The sequence below is a fragment of the Quercus suber genome, unplaced genomic scaffold (assembly GCF_002906115.3).
Source record: "Quercus suber isolate HL8 unplaced genomic scaffold, Cork oak 2.0 scaffold_189, whole genome shotgun sequence".
Lineage (NCBI taxonomy): Eukaryota > Viridiplantae > Streptophyta > Magnoliopsida > Fagales > Fagaceae > Quercus > Quercus suber.
The window spans coordinates 195,747-218,027 of NW_027069647.1; the positions used below are offsets into that span (position 1 = coordinate 195,747).

The 22,281-nt window shown below is 37.9% G+C and overlaps 2 protein-coding genes across 2 annotated transcripts; both read left to right on the forward strand.

The window, feature by feature from the left end:
- The first annotated feature begins 5,382 nt into the window (after window positions 1-5,382).
- Window positions 5,383-7,139, forward strand: LOC112024623 (heat shock 70 kDa protein 18-like). Its single transcript, XM_024057238.2, has 2 exons — window positions 5,383-5,749; window positions 6,316-7,139. Exons 1-2 carry the CDS (start codon window positions 5,554-5,556, stop codon window positions 7,137-7,139), a joined length of 1,020 nt encoding a protein of 339 aa, XP_023913006.2. The 5' UTR covers window positions 5,383-5,553.
- Window positions 7,140-11,766: 4,627 nt separating this feature from the next.
- Window positions 11,767-21,765, forward strand: LOC112024632 (heat shock 70 kDa protein 3-like). Its single transcript, XM_024057245.1, has 5 exons — window positions 11,767-11,995; window positions 13,085-14,038; window positions 16,303-16,360; window positions 21,532-21,672; window positions 21,756-21,765. The coding sequence occupies exons 1-5, from the start codon at window positions 11,767-11,769 to the stop codon at window positions 21,763-21,765; spliced, it is 1,392 nt and encodes a 463-aa protein (XP_023913013.1).
- Window positions 21,766-22,281: the final 516 nt, after the last annotated feature.

Sequence of the window (22,281 nt, forward strand, 5' to 3'; positions counted from 1 at the left end):
AAATAATTTCATCCCTTTTAACAATAGGTTCAGCAATCAAACACTTGGCATGCATCTTAAGAGATTCATTTTCACATTTTAGCTCATCAACAAGTTTGTTAGACAAAACAAGTTTAGCATCCAAGTCCATATTCAAACATTCAAACTCTTTCAGCTTTTCAACAGAATTTTCAGCAAGTTTCTTATATTTTTCAACCAATTTGTTGGATTCATTGAGCTTAGCAATCAAATCATCATTTTCACAAAATAACTTGTTCAAATCCTTATTAAACTTCTTAGCCTTTTTCTCCAAGAGTTTGATGTTAGGAATATCAACAACATCCAAAGATTCATGTAACATAGCATCACAATTATGAGGATTATCACTCATGGAGACATTTTCACAAACACGTGACATGCTACATTTATCATCAACCAAATCATACAAAGAGGCATACAATGCAACATCCATGGTAAATAACACAAGGGGTCAAGGATCACACTTAGGTATTTAAACCACAACAAGTGTACCCGCTCTGATACCAAATGAAAATTCAATATGGGTAAGAAACACCCTTGAACGTTTAGACTCCCAGATACAAAAATACCAATTCAAGCTTTATATCAAACAATTAATGTGCGAAATATGATAACAAACTTATAACAGAATTGATAAAAACAATCTAAGTCAAATATAAACACATCTATAGCAGTAAATATAAGGCAAAGATAAAGGAAAGAGAGATGCAAACACATGGACAACACATGATGTGTTATCGAAGAGGAAACCGAAGTCCTTGGCGTAAAACCTCTCCGCCGCCCTCCAAGCGGTGATAAAATCCACTAAAAAATATAGTTGGGATACATGAACAGCAGAAGACCCTCCAAGCCTAATCTACCCAAGTACCTAAGCCTTCCAAGCTTCTTGCTTCAACGAGGTTACGCCGAACCTATTTCTTCTTTAGCTTGCCGGATTCCGCTACTTGACCATAGCATCAACCAATGTATATTGGTTCCTTTCCAAACTGCTTCCCTAAGCACCAAATGGACCTTCTCACAGACGTGGGTGTGGTGAGATAAGGGTTTGGTAAATGACTTCTCAAGGGTATGACAATGGAGAGGAAGAGAGTGGAGGAATTTGTAGAGTCTCTTTAGATGAAGATTGGGGATGAGGCAATCTTGTTTTTCTCTAGAGTTTTCTCTCACAAAATTCTCTCTAGAAGCTCTCTCAATATGATGGGTATAAGGGTGTATATATAGTATGGTGAGAAGGGAATGCAAAACGTCAGTTTTTGCCAAACAGGGCAAGTTGGCGACTTGATCTCGCGGCTTGACCAAGTCGCGAATTCAAGTTGCGACGTAATGGCCTGGCCAGACTGGAACTTTTGTCCTGTAGCATGACAGCTGGCGTGACCCTTCAGTTTCCCAGTGTGCCTCTCACGTGCCAGCATTTCGCGGCTTGCCAGTTGCGATCCACCCGCGAGCCCTAGCCGTGAGCCTCTGTTTTTCTTGCACACTCTTGAGCTTTTCTTCACATCTTCTCACACACTACCCTTACAATTTTCCCACCTAAATACAGGGTTGCTAAGTGCTAAATTACACGCAAATTGGTCACGGAATAAAGCCAATTAAATGATTGATTAAATTCAACCTTACATTTTTTAAATGAAAAGTAGAATTCTACGATTCTCAATTTAATCTACAATCCGATCCATGTAATCATCTCACCAACCCTATGTAGGACTTTTAATCTTAACACCCATGGTGTGAATTGATAATACACCACGTGGAATTTATTGTATCACAATTGACCATTAAGCTTAAGAGTTAAGATAGTGGATGAATGCAAAGCTACTTTAATTATGGTACTTTTTCCTTTTCCACTAATTGGTGTTGATCTTGCTTTTGAGTAATAATAGGGATACCAATTTTTTTCATATGATTGAACCAACATCTTGTTCACAAGGTCCACCATTAATACCAATTTTATTATTTAATAATTACAACAGGCCACATTATTTGACATTTAATGTAAAGGATAGAGAGTTTATCAAAAAAAAAAAAATAAAGGATAGAGATCAAATTTGTAATTTATCCTTCTCATATTCATGTACAGCTCCAGATCTAGTTTTATTATAATGGAGCAGCTTAGTTTAATCATTTATTTTTCACTTAAATGGTAGAAACCACTCAAATTGTTATGCGATTTAACAATTTCGTTATATATATATATATATATATAAAATTATTGTTTGCGAAATCAAACTTTCACCATTAAACTCTTGTTGTTACGAAATTTGGGGATTTTTTTTTTCACAGTATCTTACAAATTTCCTCCCATTATTCCATTATTAATAGGAAATACTCGCTTTTCCAGCCCTAAACATGTATATAAATGACTATATAGATTAAATTTAAATCAATTGTCCTCATTGAAAAAGTCATAAACTCTTTATAAAGTTTATGGAGATTAGCCCAGGCCCAGATCTATGCATTGGAAATATAACACATAAAGAATCCAGATTGTATATAGAAGAATGGATCAGTTGCTTGTAACTTATAAGTTATAAACCATATCTCTTTTTGATCAATTACTTGTTCCAAACATCTCATTCGCAAACAATAATTTTATATATATATATATATATATATATATATATATATATATATATATAAACCATATCTCTTTTTGATCAATTACTTGTTCCAAACATCTCATTCGCAAACAATAATTTTATATATATANTATAATTAAGTATTAAATTCTTTATTCTTTCCTTTAAAAAAATAGATTGATTATTTCCTTATAAAAAATTATTCTTTCCTTACAAAAATAATAAAATAATATGCTAACACAAGCCCATGGGTGACCCATTAGGCCCAACCTGATAGCCCAACTCGCTAAAGACAAAATGGGCATTACCCATGGGCTGGGTCATGGGCTAAGGTTTCCTCTTTCGGCCCAGCCCGACCCGCCCATTAGTAGTTAATAGCTCATTATGCCCAACCCATTGTGCCCATGGGCAAAGGAAAAAGGCCGGGCGCCCGACCGGCCCGTTTGACGACCCTTAATATAATAATATATAATGGTGGTTATCTTCTTTTTGCGCAAATCAACTATTATTATTATTCCCATAAAAAAACTATTATTATCATTACTATATTTATATCTATTCTATTATTTAAGAGGTTCTTTGTTTGGATTCTTTATTTTTTAGTTCAAAAATATCTCTACATTCCTATATTTAAGTAGAGACAAAATTAAAGATAATCTAGTAAAATGTAATTCTAATTTCCACTAAAACATTGCCTAAAAATAAGACCACTCTCTTGTTAATTTTCAAATTGTTTTATATTTATAAATTAGATTTTCAAAAAAAAATTATATGTATATAAAATAAAAATAAAAACACAGTTTTTTTGCTATAAAATAGGACTACTAAAAAAAAAAAAGCCTCATCGCAGGCGCTTCGCGCTTGTGATGAGGCTAGTTACTATTAAGGGAATTCCCCTATATTAAATTCCTCATTTTCATGGTTCTAAAATAAAATAAAACACATTTTTTTTTTTTTTTTTTTACAAAATAGGACCACAAAAAAAAAAAAAAAAAAAAACCTAATTCGGCGTGCGATGAGGCTAGTTACTATTTAAGGGGCTTCTCTTATTTGGATTCCTCATTTTTATGGTTCTAAAATGCTCCTACATCCCTATATTAAGTAGAGACAAAACTAAAAGATAATCTAGTAAAAATACAACTCTAAATCCTACTAACACATTGCCTAAAAAAATAGGTCACTCTACTGTTTATTTTCAAATTACTTTATTTACTTATTATAAATTAAATTTTCAAAATAAAAATTATATATATATATATAATAAAAACACTTTTTTTTTGGCTACAAAATAGGACCACTAAAAAATGGCCCTCACTTATAAATTAAATTTTCAGAATAAAAATATATATAAAATAAAAAACACATTTTTTTTTTTTTTGGCTATAAAATAGGACCAAAAAAAAAAAAAAAAAAGCCCTTGTTCACACGTGCGATGTGCGTATGATGACTGATGAGACTAGTTATTATTATTATTTAGAAGAACGCAAATCAACTATTAGTGTTAGCATGTTTCACATATAGGTCTTTCCACTAAACAAAATCGTATTACAGTACCAAAATACATAATTGGTGTATACAAATTTACAATACAATACTTCATAAGATCTGCCATGGAATGAATCTCCTTTGTACGAAATTTTTTTTACAGTCAAATCTATTTAATTTTTGTTTTGTTGATGGAAACCTATTTAATTTTTTATTTATTAAGTCTTTAAATAGTTTTTTTTTTAAATTTTATATTTAATAAAAAAATGTCAAATGGTTAATTCAAATTTGATAGACTACTAGAAAAATATATATTTAGTAAACTAAGTTTAGTACAATTACTTTGGATATCTTAATGGTTGAGAGAGTTCTCTTAAGAAATTCCTCTACGATATTTCAAGATCAATCCTTCATACACTTTTTATATATTTTTGTTATGAATTATGAGTTATTAGGCTGGGCTAATGGGTTAGGCCAACGGGCTGGACAACAAGTTCGGTTACTGGGTTAGCCCACCAGATACCCATGGGCATAAAAACTAGCCCATGGCTTGACCCACTGGGTTAGTGGGCTACCCATGGGCCTCAATAACAATGGGCTGGACCACCCGTTAGCTCAATGGGCTATTGGATTTCTAGGTCAGATTATGGGCCATGGGCTATTTGATGACCCTTATAATTATATGGTGCTCTTGACTTGCTTTTTCAATACACTCTTTTGACCCAGTGGTTAATTAGGTGGGTTTTGCTTTTGTAATTTTGCTCAGCTGATTGGCAGCTAATACCCACCAAAAGTTGTCCCTAAGGAACGCAGCCAATTAGGATTTAGGAATAACCCACGTGAACTTCATTGACTAGTGTGGCGATTAAACTTAAGGCGGTGGATTTACCGTGAAGAACGTGGGCCTACCTTGGAAACCTCTTTATTATTTTTTATTTTCTGGGCTAAAATTGTGACGTATTTTCCTTTTCCACTAATTAGACCCCGTTTGGATTCAACGTTTTTTGCGGCACGTTTTGTTCCTGCGTTTTTTTCTTTTCTTGTTTTTTTTTTTGGTCAGCAAGTGAACAGTAAAGACACATAAATTTACTGTATAAAAGGCAAAAAATACTGTTTATATACTGTTTACATAATAAAAAATATTAAAAATAGATCCCACAATATTATTCACATATTAAAAATTATTTTGATACAGTGTTTTCAGTTTTTAGTTTGCAATTTTCAATTTCAGCAATAATAAACTCAATCCAATCGGACCCAATTATGTAATAATGTAAATCGTAGACGTCTGAATTAAAAAAGAAGAACGCTCTCTATAAATTAATACCTGGAGCTCAGGCACTTCATTCACTTCCATCTCTTTGGGTTACAATACCTTTCATTCTCTCGCTCATTCTCACCTCTTTCTTTCAAGCTGAACTCTCTCTCTTTATTTTCGAAGCTTTTTCGAAAGAAAATTTTTTTGCTCGAAACAATGGCCAGTGAAAAAGATGTCCCTGCTATTGGAATCGATCTCGGCACGAACTACTCAAGAGTGGCTGTGTGGGAAAATGGCGGTGTGAAAATCATATCGACGATTCCGTCTTATGTCGCTTTCACTGACAAGGAGCTTTTGATGGGTTATGCGGCCAAGGAACAGGACGACAAGAACCCCAAAAATACTGTTTACAGTAAAGTTTCTAATACGACCCTTTTTCTTTTATTATTTATTTATTAGAAAACGACGACGGTCTTTTTGATGTAGGGAGATTTGATTTGTAGGGGGGTTGTCATGTCAAAAAAACTGTGATTTTATAATGGTTATGGAGGATTTATTCTATGGTTTTTTTTTTTTGGCTTCAATGTGTATTTTTTGCTTTCTTATTAGATGAAAGGAGAGCTATTTCTATTAGTCAGTACTATGTAGAAGTTATGTAACAAAAGTTCTTTCATTTTTGGGTTTATTATTATTATATTACTTTTTATAATTAGAGATGCGACAAATTTAGATTAATTACAGAAAAATGTTGCTAGATTTATGTTGTTTTATAATCTAAGAATTTAGCTGTGATGTAATTCGCTGATCATGTGCACGTAATTTTTTTATGTCAACCATAGTGTCGTAGTTTTCTTTGGAGTGGGTTTGGTCTTTATTTTTTGGGTAGTCATTAATACTTTATTGGCTTTATTAGATTTGTATGATTATGTGATATTTTTGTCTATTGGATGCTTATGTTGTATCATCTGGCGTTCACAGGCGTTAAGCGTCTGATTGGAATGAAATTCAGGGATGCCTCTGTTAAGAGTGACATGAAGCTTTGGCCATTCAAGGTCATTTCTGATTCTCATGATAGACCCAAGATTGAGGTCGACTACAAAGGTAAGAAGCAGCAGTTTGCAGCTGAAAAAATATCGTCCATGGTCCTTCATAAGCTGCGTAAGACTGCTGAGAAACATCTTGGTGTTGAGAAAGTCGAGAAAGCGGTTGTGACCGTTCCAGCTTCCTTTACCGACTCTCAGCGCCAGGCAACTAAGAATGCTGGGGTCCTTGCTGGTCTCGATGTGATACGTATCATCAGTGAGCCCACTGCTGCAGCCATTGCTTATAATTTTAAAGAGACCAGTATTGTTGGCAAGAATGTTTTGATTTTTGATCTTGGTGGTGGCACTTTTGATGTCTCACTTCTTACAATTAGAAAGGGAAAGTTAGAAGTGAAGGCCACAGCTGGTGATGCTCATCTTGGAGGGGAGGACTTTGTTAATAGAATGGTGAACCACTTTGTTGACAAGTTTAAGAAGGAGAACAAGAGAGATTTTAGTGGGATCCCCAAAGCCCTTAGTAAGTTGAGGACTGCTTGTAGGAAGGCGAGGGATACACTATCATCCGCTATAGATGCCACCATTGACTTTAAGTATGACGGTGTTAACTTCCAAAAAAAGATTAGTCGTGATACGTTTGAGGAGATCAATATTGATCTCTTTAAAAAGTGTGTGGTACTCGTTATCGCGGGAATATGCAGATCGGGGGCTCGGACTCTCCTAAAGAGAAACAGCCTCACAATGCAGCTATGGATGCGATGAGCCATGCACTGCGTAAGGCAGCTTGTTCCCCGTTCACAGCCGACATTAAGCGGGCACCAATGTTGGACAGATTCACATGCCCACCTTTCAATTCATATGATGGGAAAACGGACCTAGTGGAGCACGTCAGCCACTATATACAAATGATGTCTCTACATACCTGCAATGATGCTCTGATGTGCAAGGTCTTCCCTCCAGCCTTGGTCCCACAGCTTTAAGATGGTTCAACGGGTTACGCAAGGGCTCCATCCACAATTTTGCAGAACTGATACAGGAGTTCGGAACCTAGTTCGTAACATGCAGCCAGGTGCCGCAACCGGTAGACGCACTGCTATCTATGAAGATGAGGGAAGAGGAAACCCTTTGTAATTATGCTAGCCGATATTGGGAGTTTTACAATGAGATCGGCAGAGGAAACGAGAAGATTGCCACAAGCACATTTAGGATGGATTGCCCGAGGAGTCCGGGCTGAGGGAATCATTGACTAAGAAGCCTCCCGAAGACATGAGGCAGCTAATGAGGCGCATTGAAGAATATAAACGGCTGGAAGATGACCGGATGCAAAGCAAAGGTAAGGCGCCGATGACAAATCGCCTTCGACTGAGCAGTTTTCAGCCAAGGACCGGGGAATTTGAGAAACCAAGAGCCAAAAGCGCCAGTGGGGAGGTAAATGTGACGTTCAAAGAGCCAGTGCACAGAATCATAGACAAGATTAAACATGAGCCGTACTTCAGATGACCGAATAGGATGGGCGGAGACCCCTCCAAGAGGAATCAGAACTTGTACTGCACTTACCACAAAGATAAGGGCCACACTACTGAGCAGTGCCGAGTATTGAGAGACCATCTCGGATAGTTGGCTAAGGCTAGGTACTTAAAGGAGTTTGTGGTGGACTCTAGGGATCCGGGAACAGGGCAGGGTGCTACGCGAGAGGCAACCCCCTCTCATCCCCACTCAGAATAATCAAGGTCATCCACGCTACCCCTAGAAGCCTTGCCCTGGTAGGAAGGAAAGGGTATTAAATGTGGTCCCCGTAGAGGGAAGCTCAGACGTGCAATCGGTAGGTAAGAAGATGAAACTTAACTCGCGAATTCGTCATTTTCAGCGATAATGATTTGGAGGGGACAGTTCAAATGCATGACGATGCTTTGATGGTAACTGCTCGGATAAGCGGCTTTTTAGTGAAAAGGGTGATGGTAGATCAGGGGAGTAGGGATGACGTGATGTATCCGGATCTGTTCTGGGGACTCGGATTAAAGGATAGGACCTCTCAAAGTACAATACACCATTGGTCGGGTTTGATGGCAAGATAGTAATACCTGAGGGACAAATCTCTTTGCCCGTGAATATGGAAGGCAAGGAGGTGGTAGTAACGTTTGTAGTAGTGGCCTCTTTCTCCCCATACACTGCGATACTAGGAAAATCGTGGATCCACACGATGGGAGCCGTCCCATCCACTCTGCATTTGAAATTGAAGTTTCCCACCGAACATGGTATTACTGTGGTAAAAGGGAGCCAGCAGGCGGCTAGACAATGTTTAGTCACCATAATTAACAGGAGGAAAGAGATAGCCGATCAGGGGGAGCATGCCCAGCAGGAAAACCCGCCACAGGGGTTACCATTATAGCAATTACAGGGTGACCGAGGAGAGCAGGAGGGTGCTTGTGCCGAGGAAATGATGAAGGTAATGATGAAGGAGTAAAGAGAATTATTAACTTTCACACAAAAAAAAAAAAAAAAAAAAGAGCCTATTCTTAGAAGCTAGTAGTTTTAAATTTTATATAAAAAAAAAATGGTAACTGTTCTATCTTTGAATTAAAATAAATAGTTAGCTAAAAAAATAGTATATATTTTTAGGTTCTAAGGATTTAGGATCTAAATGTTTTAGAACTTCAATATGTAATGTTGGTAAACCATGATCAAAACTTAAAGTCTAGATTTAGGCGACTTAAAGTATGTTTATTGTAAAGTTGGAATCGAGTAATTACAGAAAATTACTGTTCACTTTTTGCAAGGCTTGATCGATCGAAAATTAGACTCGATCGATCGAACTTCATACATAATGTTTTTCTGCAAAATTTTCTAACTCGGCCCAAGCCCATATAATGTGTAGTGTTTTATGTTTTGCCCTAAGTATAAAAGGAAAAACCCTAACCATGTTTTATGTTGTTGTTTATGCTATGTGTGTGAATTTCTTGTGAGATTTAGAGGTGTTTACTTTCATACACACTTAGGGTTATCAAGATCAAGATTGATGTCGAGAATTAAGTGATCGCTTCAGTTGCTGCATAAAGAGCTTAAAGAAAACACAAGTAGGAGTATTTGTGGTTGCTGTAAATCCAATAAAAAAGTAGTTTGTGGACTCGGAGCTATTACATGGTCGTGGTACTAAGTTTTTTACTTGAGGTAGTAATAGGATGTTAGTGGTCTAAGTCGCTATTGTAAAACTTCAATTCTTTCACAGTGGATCTGTTTTACCTTGAGGATAGTTAGGTTACATCATCTCTAGGTTTTTTACCGGTTTGGTTTTCTTGGGTTATCATATCATTGTGTTCTTTATTTTCCACATTGTTTACTTGATATGATTTACTTGTGTTAACCTAGATTTGAATAATTTACCTAAGTAATCACTTGGCTAAATAACTAGGTTAAACAACTTGTGTTTTAAGGGGTCTAAAAACATATAAGTGGTATCAAAGCGGGTTAGCTCTAGTATTTAGATCCTTTGACCTAAGAGTTGATCCTTGACCCTGTTGTCATGGAACATGGTCACCCTCTTGTGATCCCTTCATTTTGATGGGAACAACTATGCCTATTGGAAAGTAAGAATGAAAGCACTCTTGAAATTTATTGATGAAAGAGTCTGAAATTCCGTTAAATACGGATGGGAGAAGCCCAGTACTCCTATTAGTGAATGGTAAACTTCTGAGAATGAAGCAGCCGCTTTTAATAGCAAAGCTATGAATGCTAATTATAATGTTGTTTCTATGGAGGAATTCAAGAGAATCTCTAATATTGAGGTTGCTCATACTGCATGGAATATTCTTCAGACTGTGCATGAAGGCACAAAGGCAGTTAAGATTAACAAACTACAAAGTTAACTACTAGGTTTGAAAGTATTAGAATGTCTGATGATGAATGTTTTGATGAATTATATGTGTACGGCCCCGAGATGTCCAGGTCCATTTTGGGCCTCTAGTTCAAACATAGATGGTGTAACCCATTGTTCCCATCCCTCTTTGCCTAAGATCCCAACCTAGGCCCACATGGAGTTTAAGCCTAGGTTCTACCATTCGGTCTTTGCTCGAGGAGATCATTACCGAACAATATAAACGTCCAAACACCTATCATGAACGTGCTCGGCACTGCTAGAAGCATCGTTGCCAAGCATGATTGCTGAAGTGGGAACCAAGTTCCAAAGCCATCTTCACCCCATCTCACTCCCACCTAACCATCCACTTATGAGTGATGATACTGGACCGCTTATTACACTAACTACAAAAACAATCATAACACCTCACTAATCAGAGTGCTATAAATAAGAGAGGTGGGAGAAAAGGTGGGGGGTTGGAAAATTTAGATAGAAAAAGGGAGAGAGTAGGAAGGTGGCAACATAGAAAATTCATACCCACTAACACAAATAAGTTGTGAATCTGAGTGAGGCCTAATCCAGTAGTCTCATCTTAGGTGCGCACAATTAGCGCCGTCTATGGGGAACTCCTACAAGGCAGTAGTTCCGCTAGGACTCGTGCAGGGGAAGATGTTTGGGAGATGTTCTGGGAGTGACGCTGAAAGTGGCTTGGTAGGATCTTCCTGGTTAGTAATGGTGAGAAAAGAGGCAGAAGAGGCGTGAAGATTGGGCTTACGAGCAAGAGGAAGAACGATTCGGCCACGGAGAAGGGTCATATCAAACACAAAGAACAGTGTCCAATGCTTCAGGGCACAAGTAGCTTGATGAGCAGGATGAGGGATTGAATGGCTACGCAGGTTGGTAAGAGATTTGGAGCTAGAAGTGACAAACGGGCACCGCAGAATGAATTAAGACAACCAAGAAAGAAGGCCCAGCGCCGGGGAAGAAAGACATGGAACGGGATCAAATCGGTTAGGATCCCACCACTATCGAGAGCGCTCACATTCAAGAGAGTCCCTTCGACACCGAGACCGTTCGCATTCAAGGGAATCTCGCGGTCGATGAAATCGCTCACGATCGCGGGAATATGCAGATCGGGGCTCGGACTCTCCTAAAGAGAAACAGCCTCACAATGCAGCTATGGATGCGATGAGCCATGCACTGCGTAAGGCAGCTTGTTCCCCGTTCACAGCCGACATTAAGCGGGCACCAATGTTGGACAGATTCACATGCCCACCTTTCAATTCATATGATGGGAAAACGGACCTAGTGGAGCACGTCAGCCACTATATACAAATGATGTCTCTACATACCTGCAATGATGCTCTGATGTGCAAGGTCTTCCCCTCCAGCCTTGGTCCCACAGCTTTAAGATGGTTCAACGGGTTACGCAAGGGCTCCATCCACAATTTTGCAGAACTGATACAGGAGTTCGGAACCTAGTTCGTAACATGCAGCCAGGTGCCGCAACCGGTAGACGCACTGCTATCTATGAAGATGAGGGAAGAGGAAACCCTTTGTAATTATGCTAGCCGATATTGGGAGTTTTACAATGAGATCGGCAGAGGAAACGAGAAGATTGCCACAAGCACATTTAGGATGGGATTGCCCGAGGAGTCCGGGCTGAGGGAATCATTGACTAAGAAGCCTCCCGAAGACATGAGGCAGCTAATGAGGCGCATTGAAGAATATAAACGGCTGGAAGATGACCGGATGCAAAGCAAAGGTAAGGCGCCGATGACAAATCGCCTTCGACTGAGCAGTTTTCAGCCAAGGACCCGGGGGAATTTGAGAAACCAAGAGCCAAAAGCGCCAGTGGGGGAGGTAAATGTGACGTTCAAAGAGCCAGTGCACAGAATCATAGACAAGATTAAACATGAGCCGTACTTCAGATGACCGAATAGGATGGGCGGAGACCCCTCCAAGAGGAATCAGAACTTGTACTGCACTTACCACAAAGATAAGGGCCACACTACTGAGCAGTGCCGAGTATTGAGAGACCATCTCGGATAGTTGGCTAAGGCTAGGTACTTAAAGGAGTTTGTGGTGGACTCTAGGGATCCGGGAACAGGGCAGGGTGCTACGCAGAGAGGCAACCCCCTCTCATCCCCACTCAGAATAATCAAGGTCATCCACGCTACCCCTAGAAGCCTTGCCCTGGTAGGAAGGAAAGGGGTATTAAATGTGGTCCCCGTAGAGGGAAGCTCAGACGTGCAATCGGTAGGTAAGAAGATGAAACTTAACTCGCGAATTCGTCATTTTCAGCGATAATGATTTGGAGGGGACAGTTCAAATGCATGACGATGCTTTGATGGTAACTGCTCGGATAAGCGGCTTTTTAGTGAAAAGGGTGATGGTAGATCAGGGGAGTAGGGATGACGTGATGTATCCGGATCTGTTCTGGGGACTCGGATTAAAGGATAGGGACCTCTCAAAGTACAATACACCATTGGTCGGGTTTGATGGCAAGATAGTAATACCTGAGGGACAAATCTCTTTGCCCGTGAATATGGAAGGCAAGGAGGTGGTAGTAACGTTTGTAGTAGTGGCCTCTTTCTCCCCATACACTGCGATACTAGGAAAATCGTGGATCCACACGATGGGAGCCGTCCCATCCACTCTGCATTTGAAATTGAAGTTTCCCACCGAACATGGTATTACTGTGGTAAAAGGGAGCCAGCAGGCGGCTAGACAATGTTTAGTCACCATAATTAACAGGAGGAAAGAGATAGCCGATCAGGGGGAGCATGCCCAGCAGGAAAACCCGCCACAGGGGTTACCATTATAGCAATTACAGGGTGACCGAGGAGAGCAGGAGGGTGCTTGTGCCGAGGAAATGATGAAGGTAATGATGAAGGAGTAAAGAGAGCGGTTGTGACCGTTCCAGCTTCCTTTACCGACTCTCAGCACCAGGCAAGTAAGAATGCTGGGGTCCTTGCTGGTCTCGATGTGATACGTATCATCAGTGAGCCCACTGTTGCATCCATTGCTTATAATTTTAAAGAAACCAGTATTGTTGGCAAGAATGTTTTGATTTTTGATCTTGGTGGTGGCACTTTTGATGTCTCACTTCTTACAATTAGAAAGGGAAAGTTAGAAATGAAGGCCACAGCTGGTGATGCTCACCTTGGAGGGGAAGACTTTGTTAATAGAATGCTGAACCACTTTGTTGACAAGTTTAAGAAGGAGAATAAGAGAGATTTTAGTGGGATCCCCAAAGCCCTTAGTAAGTTGAGGACTGCTTGTAGGAAGGCGAGGGATACACTATCATCCGCTATAGATGCCACCATTGACTTTAAGTATGACGGTGTTAACTTCCAAAAAAAGATTAGTCGTGATACGTTTGAGGAGATCAATATTGATCTCTTTAAAAAGTGTGTGGTACTCGTTGAGCAGTGTTTGAGGGATGCTAAGATGGACGACAGCACTATCCATGATATTGTCCTTGTTGGAGGTTCTACTAGGATTCCCAAGGTGAAGAAGCTGTTGCTGAGCTTCCTCAATGTGAAGGAGTTTCGTGGAAGCGTCAATCGAGAAGGTGCTGTTGCTTATGGTGCTGCTTATCAGGCTTATATCTTGACACATAACAAGAAAGTTCTGGATCTGGTGTTATCGGATGTCATCCCTCGGTCACTTAAATTGAAGAGTACTGCCAGTGGTGATGGGCTGATGCTCTCTTTACTCCTTCAAGCTCTCTTGCCGGCACCTCCATATCACCATTTCCACCATCATTTTTCCGGCAAGATCACCGGAAAATTTTTGGGAACCTGTAAACACCTTCACATCTTTTTTTTTGAGATAAAAATTTCTCATCTTTTTGGTGGGTTTTACACTTTTGTTTGAGGTTATTGTTTATCTAAGTTTTAATAATGATACCCATGTGATTTATGAGCATTAGAAGTGATATTTATGTGTTTGTATGTATGGGTTTTATGTTGGTGGAATTATTTGATGAGTGGGTATATGGTTTGTGCAAATGATGACTACCTAAGGTTTATTTACGGTGGAAAATTTGAGGGTTTTGAGTTATAACATGTGATGGTTAGTAAATCCAATTTTTTCATTGCCATTGGGTTTATTTGGAGTTAGTTGAAGTTCTAAATTTCTTGTCTTGGAGGATATTTTAATTTTGCTTTCATGGGTCTCTTAATTGGAGATGATATTTGAAAGTTCGAAAATGTGTTGAAAACACAAGAGCTGTTTAGACCCCCAATTAAAATTACGGCTCGATAGATTTTACACTAACTTAATATTAAGTGCGGAATAGTGTAAATGCGAGTGGATGAACACAAAGCTACTCTAATCCATAAACTAAGCAACACAGCAGTATAATGGAATATAAAAGAGTAGGGAAGAAGGATGCAAACATAGAAAACACCAAGACGTGTTCTCGAAGAGGAAACCGAAGAATTCGGCGAAAAACCTCTCCGCCGCCCTCCAAGCGGAAATCGATCCACTAGACAATCAGTTGGGATACATGGGTTAGCAAGAGACCCTCCAAGCCTAATCTACCCAATGTACCTAAGCCCTCCAAGCTCCTACTCTAACAAGGCTTCTCGAAACCGTGTCTTGTCTAGCACCCCGGATCCCGCAACAAGCTCCATGTTGCATCTGCCATTCCAGGCTTCTTCCAATACTTCCTAGCAGCACCAAAACGTCACTCAACACTCTCAAAGGATGTGGTAAGTGTTTGGGCTATCAACCTCTCAATGGTGTGGAAATGGAGAGGGAAGGGTTGAGGAGATACCACAAGCAAGTGTATAGAGAAAGGTGGGGATGACAATCTATAATTCCCAATGTGTTTGGCTAGGGTTTTCTCTCTGAAGCATTCTTCAACATTTGTAGGTAATAAGGGTATATATAGGATAGGTACAAAAGGTGTGAGTCAGTCAGTGCAGGCTGGCAGAACAGCTTGTCTCGCGGGTGTCTCGCAGGAAGGCCTTACCTGCGAGATACTCGCGAGAGACAGCTGTCTCCACCTGGCCTGACTCTTCGCATTCCAGCATGTGCAGGGCACATGCTTCACTTCGCGAAAAGCTAGGTCGCGACATACCCGCAAGAATCCTTCAGCCTCCAAATGCTTGAGTCTTCACACATTCTCTCTATCACACAACCCTTACAACAAATCCGACAACAAATACAGGGTATAAACGATTGATAATAATTACAATCAAATTTGGCACGGAATAAAAGCCAACAAAATACATAGTTGTAAATAACAACTTTACAATATTGAATGAGTTAAATTTATAAATTGGAGTTTATGCCTTATGAATTAATTTGTTGAGAAACTTTGGAAGAGGAATATGTTATTGATGAGGTTAAATGCTAGGTTTGCCTAATTAAGTGCATATTTGGCAATTCCTAAATTGTAGCTAGATACAATTGTAAGCTTTATGCTTATTATGTTAGGTTTGCTTGATATTGTTGAGGTTCTAGCTAATCTCTTTTGGAGCTTGGAGAATTAGGATTTTGCGGTTGCGAGGTAAGTAGCCTTTTAATGGGATTTTGAAAAATAACCATGTTATATAAATGTTTTTGGGTTAGACACGCTTTTGGAAACTACTTATGGAAATTATACTTTCCTAAAAACTATTGTGTCGTAACTTTAATATATATATATATATATATATATATATGACTATATATATGAAAATGCATCATATTTGGTATTGCATTTGGGGAAATGCATGAATTTGTTGATATGGATAAATGAGCATCTTTTATTTAATTTTTGATAAGGAAATCTTGGATTTTATGGTATATTAGAAAATTTAAAGATGCTTATTTTGTCTTGTTATGTGGGAAATCGATAGAAGATCTTTTTGACAAGAGTGAAGTTGAAAACCTTATAAACTTTGTGGAAGTTAGATTATGTAAGGTTTTTCTGAAACTACCTAGTTATAAACTATGTATTTGAAAGAAAATGTATACCTGTAAGCTTATGTGGTTTTAACACCATGCCATGTGTGATTTCTCGGTGATCACCCGATTTGGTTTTTGTAGTCTTTGTGACAATGGAATCAAATCCAGGTTTGTGCCCTTTCACTTTGGATGACGTGTTCTTCCTTGCTGTCCATGGGGGGAAGAGGTTCCTTGATTGTGTGTAGGTGAGGCTGTTGCCCATGGGGCCAAGAGACCACATGCAAGAGAGGTCCTATTTGATGCGCTCTCTCTGCTGCCCATGAGGGGAGAGAAAAACCTTGAGGGTATGGGTGAGGTTGCTGTCCATGGGCCAAGAGTTTGCATACCAGAGATGACAATTGTGGACGACTGAATTTCTTGGTTTGAAATAAGTCAAACAACTAAAATAGTTTCATAAATGTGAATTTGTATTGATAAATGTGTAGTATAATTCTTTGTGATTACAAAAGAGTGATCCTTTGATTCGTTTTCCTTAAAAGATTTGGTGATTGGAATTGTGGTAATGTGATTTTGATTTGAACACAAGATATCCTTCAATTTGGTTGAAGGATGGATCGAAGATTGCTGAAACGGAATTACAATGAATCTCCGGCTATGAGCTTGTTAGAAATCATTTGTTCTTCGTGTTCTTCGTGTTCTTCGTGTGTTCTTCGTCTTCGAAGGTTTATGGTGGAAGTTCTTCGGGGCTTTAGGAGCTTGAATCCGTAGAGCTTCACTGATTTGTGGTTTGTAAGGTTTCTGGAGGCTTTTGAGCTTGATTCCAGTGAACTTTGAGATCTAGAAATATGATTTGGATGATTCCTCTTCGAATGTTCTTTGTATTTGAAGGTTTGTGGTGGAAGTTCTTCGGGGCTTTAGAGGCTCGAATCCGTAGAGCTTCACTGATTTGTGATTTGTTGAGGTTTCTGAAGGCTTTTGAGCTTAATTCCAGTGAACTTTGAGATCTAGGCAGGTAGTTTGGATAATTCTGCTTCGAATGTTCTTCGTATTTGAAGGTTGAAGTTCTTGAAGTTGCTGAAGGCTTCAGGGCTTGATTCCAGCAGAGCTTCTGGACTTCTGAGTGCTTCAAATGGCTTGGTGCCCTCTCTCCAGCTCTCTAGATCTCTTGATCTCTTTTAAATGCCTTAGGAAGGCTTCTATTTATAGGAGTTTAGGGGTAAGTAAGTGACACGTGGCGGAGTCTGACTGGTGACACATGTCACAATCTGATTGGTCCGCTTGGGTCATCGCTTACACTTGCGAGGCTGATTGTGTCATCGCTTACACATGCGAGGCCAATTGGTCTTTGCATGACACTTGGCAAATTTCTATTGGTTTCTGAGTAGTGATAGAAAAACCTAGCAACAGTATGTGGCACTTTGTAATTGGCTGTATTTTGTGGACTTGGTAGTGTGACGTGTCAGTTTGTGATAGGTCGGGAATTTTTCCTCTCTACAACAATATCATGCCAATTGTGAATGGATGGATCCCCTGACCGGTCTATATGGTAGTATGGTATATTTGTGATAAATTACTATATGTTAGATTTTATGGATTTGGAAATTATATTATTGGTGCTCATAGATTATAGTACATAGTGTCAAGGTATTTACTTTGAGAAACTTTGTGTTTCATTATTTAATCATTCTTGTCATATTATTATTATTGAAGATGAAACTTTCATTTCCGCCACCCCTATTAAATATGCTACTTACTGGGCTTTAGCTCATCCCAATCTTTCACAGTTTTATAGATTAATTAGCTATATTATGGGAATGGAGCTTGCCTTATCGATAGTGATTGGAGTTTTATGCTGAATTGGGAGACTTACATTACTAATGGTTGGTGATTCGATCTAGTTGTTTTTAAGGGAGCTTGCAGTAGTTAATTTTATTAGAAGTTAAGCTCTTGAGGCTTGTTAGCCCAAGAGTTTTGTTGGGATTGCATATTTTAGAGAGCTTTGGGACTTTCCATTTATATCATCAGAGTTTTGTAATATATATTCATGTATTATGTGGAGGCACATGATTTTTTAGTTATTGTTTGTAAATGTGTTATAGAGCTCTGACTTACTTTGAGAGTATATTAAATGAAATTATTATGATAATTTATGATGTTGGTACTTAATATGATTTATGTGGATTGGATTGTCAAAAAGAAAAAATCTACAGGTACTTTGAGACGTCTTTCTCATGCTTCAGACCCTTTGGGATTTGGGGTGTGACAACAATCCCTTGTTCGCATTGGCATTCTTCAGCGGACCATCGTGGTATAGAATTATATCAATTTCAGGCATTGTGAATCTGTTAAAGTTAAGTTACTATGTTAGTTAAAAAGCATTTTGAAATTCCTAATCTAAAAAAAACATGAAGCAAGTCTTTACTTTCTAATAAAAGACATGACAACCTTATCTTATCTTATGTTCTTCTGATTGGTGTCATAAGATCAATCAAGACAATTATTTTACAAATTTGTTAGTATTCTGGGAAACAGAACATGGATTCACTTTGACTGTAATGGTGGTCCAAACACCCCACTTCGTACAATAATGGTACAAGAACATTGTTATTAAGTATTGGGACATAAACTTTCATTAAAAAGCACAAAGGCATGGCTTTTGTAAGAATTGAATACCAAAGTTGTACTTGTACTAGTACTGCAGAACTTGCATGTGGATATTTAGTATATATGGGGCTATAGTTAGCGATAATATATGATCAAAGCCAAGCCATTTTCATTAATGCGGGGTAAGCCAGTAACAATTTTTAATGCAAGGGCCAAACATGTTGCACCCAAGCACATTTTAGTAAATGAGAACGACCATTTTTTTCCTTAAAACTTAATTCTAATGAAACAAAGCTATAAATCATTGAATATCAGTGAGATGCATGAACAAGAATGAGAATTTTTGTCATCCACAAAATGCTCTAGGTGTAATGCTGACAGATATAAGAAATTGCCTTTTACCTACATGATAATCTAGCTGGAACATCCACATATTGTATTATATAAACACATAAACTAACACTTACTAAGGCCGAAGAAAATATATACTGAAGCTTTAGAACTTATATCAATCAGTAGATTAGATTGGGTGGTTTTCTGATTATGTTTCCCCGAATGCTTCAGAATATACACTCTACAGTTGATTCTCATAAGGTTTTCAAACTGTTTTGACAAAAATGGAAATTGCATGCATTATATTTTCCTCTTTTTTTTTTTTTTAATCTAGGAAAAGCATAAGAACAATGAGAAAACCAAACCAAGTCCAATACTTCTTACATGCTTGAAAGCAGGTTAAAGTTGATCTTAAGAGGAATTTCCAATACTCTAAGGGCTGACTCACTAAGAAAAAACAATCAAAAGTTTTCCAATACGCTAACCCAGTATATTTTGCACTTCATGTTGTTCTTTTAGCATCACCTCTAGCTCCAGCCCATAAAGATTTAACAAAATTAAAATTTTAAAAATAAATAACGATATCAACAAGGGTCATTTGATTTTGCTTTTCTATGAAAGAAAATTAAATCCTCTATACTATCTACTCATTGCAAGTTTGCAACTGCTATGGAAAAGGCTGGCAGCATGTTTAACCCATTAATCAAATACAAAGAACCATCTGGTAGAAAACTACAACTAATACCCATGGACCGAAAGACACTAAGAACCATTGGAAAGTTTTCTTAGTAGCAAAACCCATAGACAACTAATACCCAACTACAATAACAATCAACTCAAAAAACTCTTACCTGAGATATGAAATTGTTGAGAGGGAAGAGCAGTGAGAGAGGCAGTGTGGTGAGTGAGAGTGAGAGGCAATGTGGTGTGAGAGCTATGGGTGAGAGTTAAGGATGCTCTGTTTTTGGGTGAGAGGTTAGTGAGGCTAAGTGTATGTGTTTATAAAATTTTGTAGAACGCGTGTTCTATTGATTTATTCTCAGCAAAACTCGAGTCTATAAGACTCGAGTTCTATTCAAAATTTTAATTAAGAATACGCATGTGTTTAACTAAATCTTGAGTCTTAAAGACTCGGTTTTTAAAAATCGAGTCTTTAAGATTCAAGATCTACGTAGTCATTTTATGCCAACTCAGCAATTCACAACAAGTGCAAAGCGAGTTTCTAAAACTCGATTTTTCATTAGATCTCGAGTTTCTAAAACTCGAGATGCTATTTTTCTTAAATCTTTCAAACATTGCCTAACTTACTACATTGAATCTTTATTAACCGCTACTCTGCAAATTCCCTTAACGAAATACTTCAAAGACAGTAAAAAAAACAAGCATACAATACTACCTTATAAATTGATAAGTAGCAACTACAAACCTTGTAAATTAAAATTTTGATAAATAACAAAAACATTTTTAAGCTTTGAAGGCCCCTTACATGATAAAAAACACGACAAGCACTTCATACATAAACGCAGCCCCAACAGCTTCTTCAAGTCAGCAATCCTAACTTCCAAAGCTTCAAGCTTAGCCTCAAGAAGAAAATCCAAGTCAAAGCCTGCTTGCACCATCTCTAGCTCTCACTACATTGCCCCATTCTAGTAACCTATTCTCATTAATTTATATTAGGCTACTCTCAATCAAATTCAACCACATAATTGCATTGGATTTTTAATCATTATTAAAAAATAAAGATAAAATTATCCATACTACATTGATCAAAACTGACATGTGTTATAAAAATTTAATAAGAGTAGGGTATAGCACCTAAATTTTATCATTTTTATTTTTATTTTATAGGAGCCTAAATTCTATCTTTAAAAGAATACTTTGCTATAGGTACCGATGGATCACGCTGACTTACATTGAGTTATGAGAAAATATATTCGCTTGAACCCTTTTCTACTTAGATCTCTAAAAATTTTGAGCAAGAAAAATTGCCAATTAATTAAGCAATGAGAATTTGACAGAAGACTGAAACTCTCATTGACATAACGAATGTGTGTACAAGCAATGGCAATATATATAGTACAGGACTAGAAAAGCAATTCACTTAAAACTAACTTTTAGTAGCCGTTACAACCATAACAAACAAACTTAACCAATTACAATTTTAACAACTATTTTAACGATACACGTGACGAGCTCGTGCTCTTTAACACACGTACGTACATGTGCCCAATAGACATATCGTGTTCCTAACAAAATGGTGCGTTGAGTTGAGCCAAAATGTTGCGTTTCAATCCTCTTCTCCAGCCACGATCTGCAACATGGACTTGAATCAGACGTACGTACATGTACATGTACATGTGCCCAATAAAATTAATCGTAGACCCACTTTCATTTTCTTTTAGTAATACTGTTTACTTTGAGTAATTCATTTTATTGATCTTCTTGTTACTCAACTTTTAGGAATAACCAGCAGAATTTGTCCAATGTATTTGGTTCCATGTATGCTGCAGTGATCTTCTTGGGCATAAATAACTGCTCAACAGTTCTACCATATGTTGCAACAGAGCCAACTATCATGTATCAGGAAATATTTGCAGGGATGTACGTACTCTTCATGGGCTTATTCACTTGCACAGCTATAATTTTCTTTGGAACTAACTGAATTTATCGTTGACTGCTTATAGGGCATTATGAGTAATCTCAAACGTTGTAAATTTGATGTACTTTGGATTCTTGCTAGATCTTCGAGAGTGATAGCATGAGAAATTTATCTCATCTTTTCCAACTGCTTTTACATGTTTACTTGTGCTAGCTTGATCCAAAAAGGGAAGAGAGTGAAAGAGAGGCGGAGTTAATATCTTGATATGAACCTCTTTCTTTCTTCTTCTTCTCTTATATATTTATAATTTTAGTTATATTCAATTCTTAACCGTTGTGGATACTAATTTTGTAGGTCACAGTGGAGGTTCCTTATCTCTTAATCGAAACTGCTATTTTTGTGAGAATCGATCAGCTATCTAATGATTGGATATTATTAGGGGTTAGCTTATAAGGTTTTTTGGTACTTCTATTTCTATACAATATTTTGTTCCTTGCCGAAGGAGCAAATGGTAACTGCCTAATGAAAGAAGAGACCAAAGAGGAGATTAAAGTTGAGATCTAAAGATCCTTAATAAATAAATAAAGGTCAAAGTCGGAAAATGATGTAGC

What these genes read in the sequence shown, in the direction of transcription:
- LOC112024632 (XM_024057245.1), top strand. Translation starts at nt 11,767, where the DNA reads ATGAGGGAAGAGGAAACCCTTTGTAATTATGCTAGCCGATATTGGGAG. An exon ending in TGACCGGATGCAAAGCAAAG is followed by an intron (nt 11,996 to 13,084) that starts GTAAGGCGCCGA and finishes CGAGGAGAGCAG; the next exon opens with GAGGGTGCTTGTGCCGAGGA. An exon ending in GCTGTCCATGGGGGGAAGAG is followed by an intron (nt 16,361 to 21,531) that starts GTTCCTTGATTG and finishes CTCAACTTTTAG; the next exon opens with GAATAACCAGCAGAATTTGT.
- LOC112024623 (XM_024057238.2), top strand. Translation starts at nt 5,554, where the DNA reads ATGGCCAGTGAAAAAGATGTCCCTGCTATTGGAATCGATCTCGGCACG. An exon ending in CCCCAAAAATACTGTTTACA is followed by an intron (nt 5,750 to 6,315) that starts GTAAAGTTTCTA and finishes TGGCGTTCACAG; the next exon opens with GCGTTAAGCGTCTGATTGGA.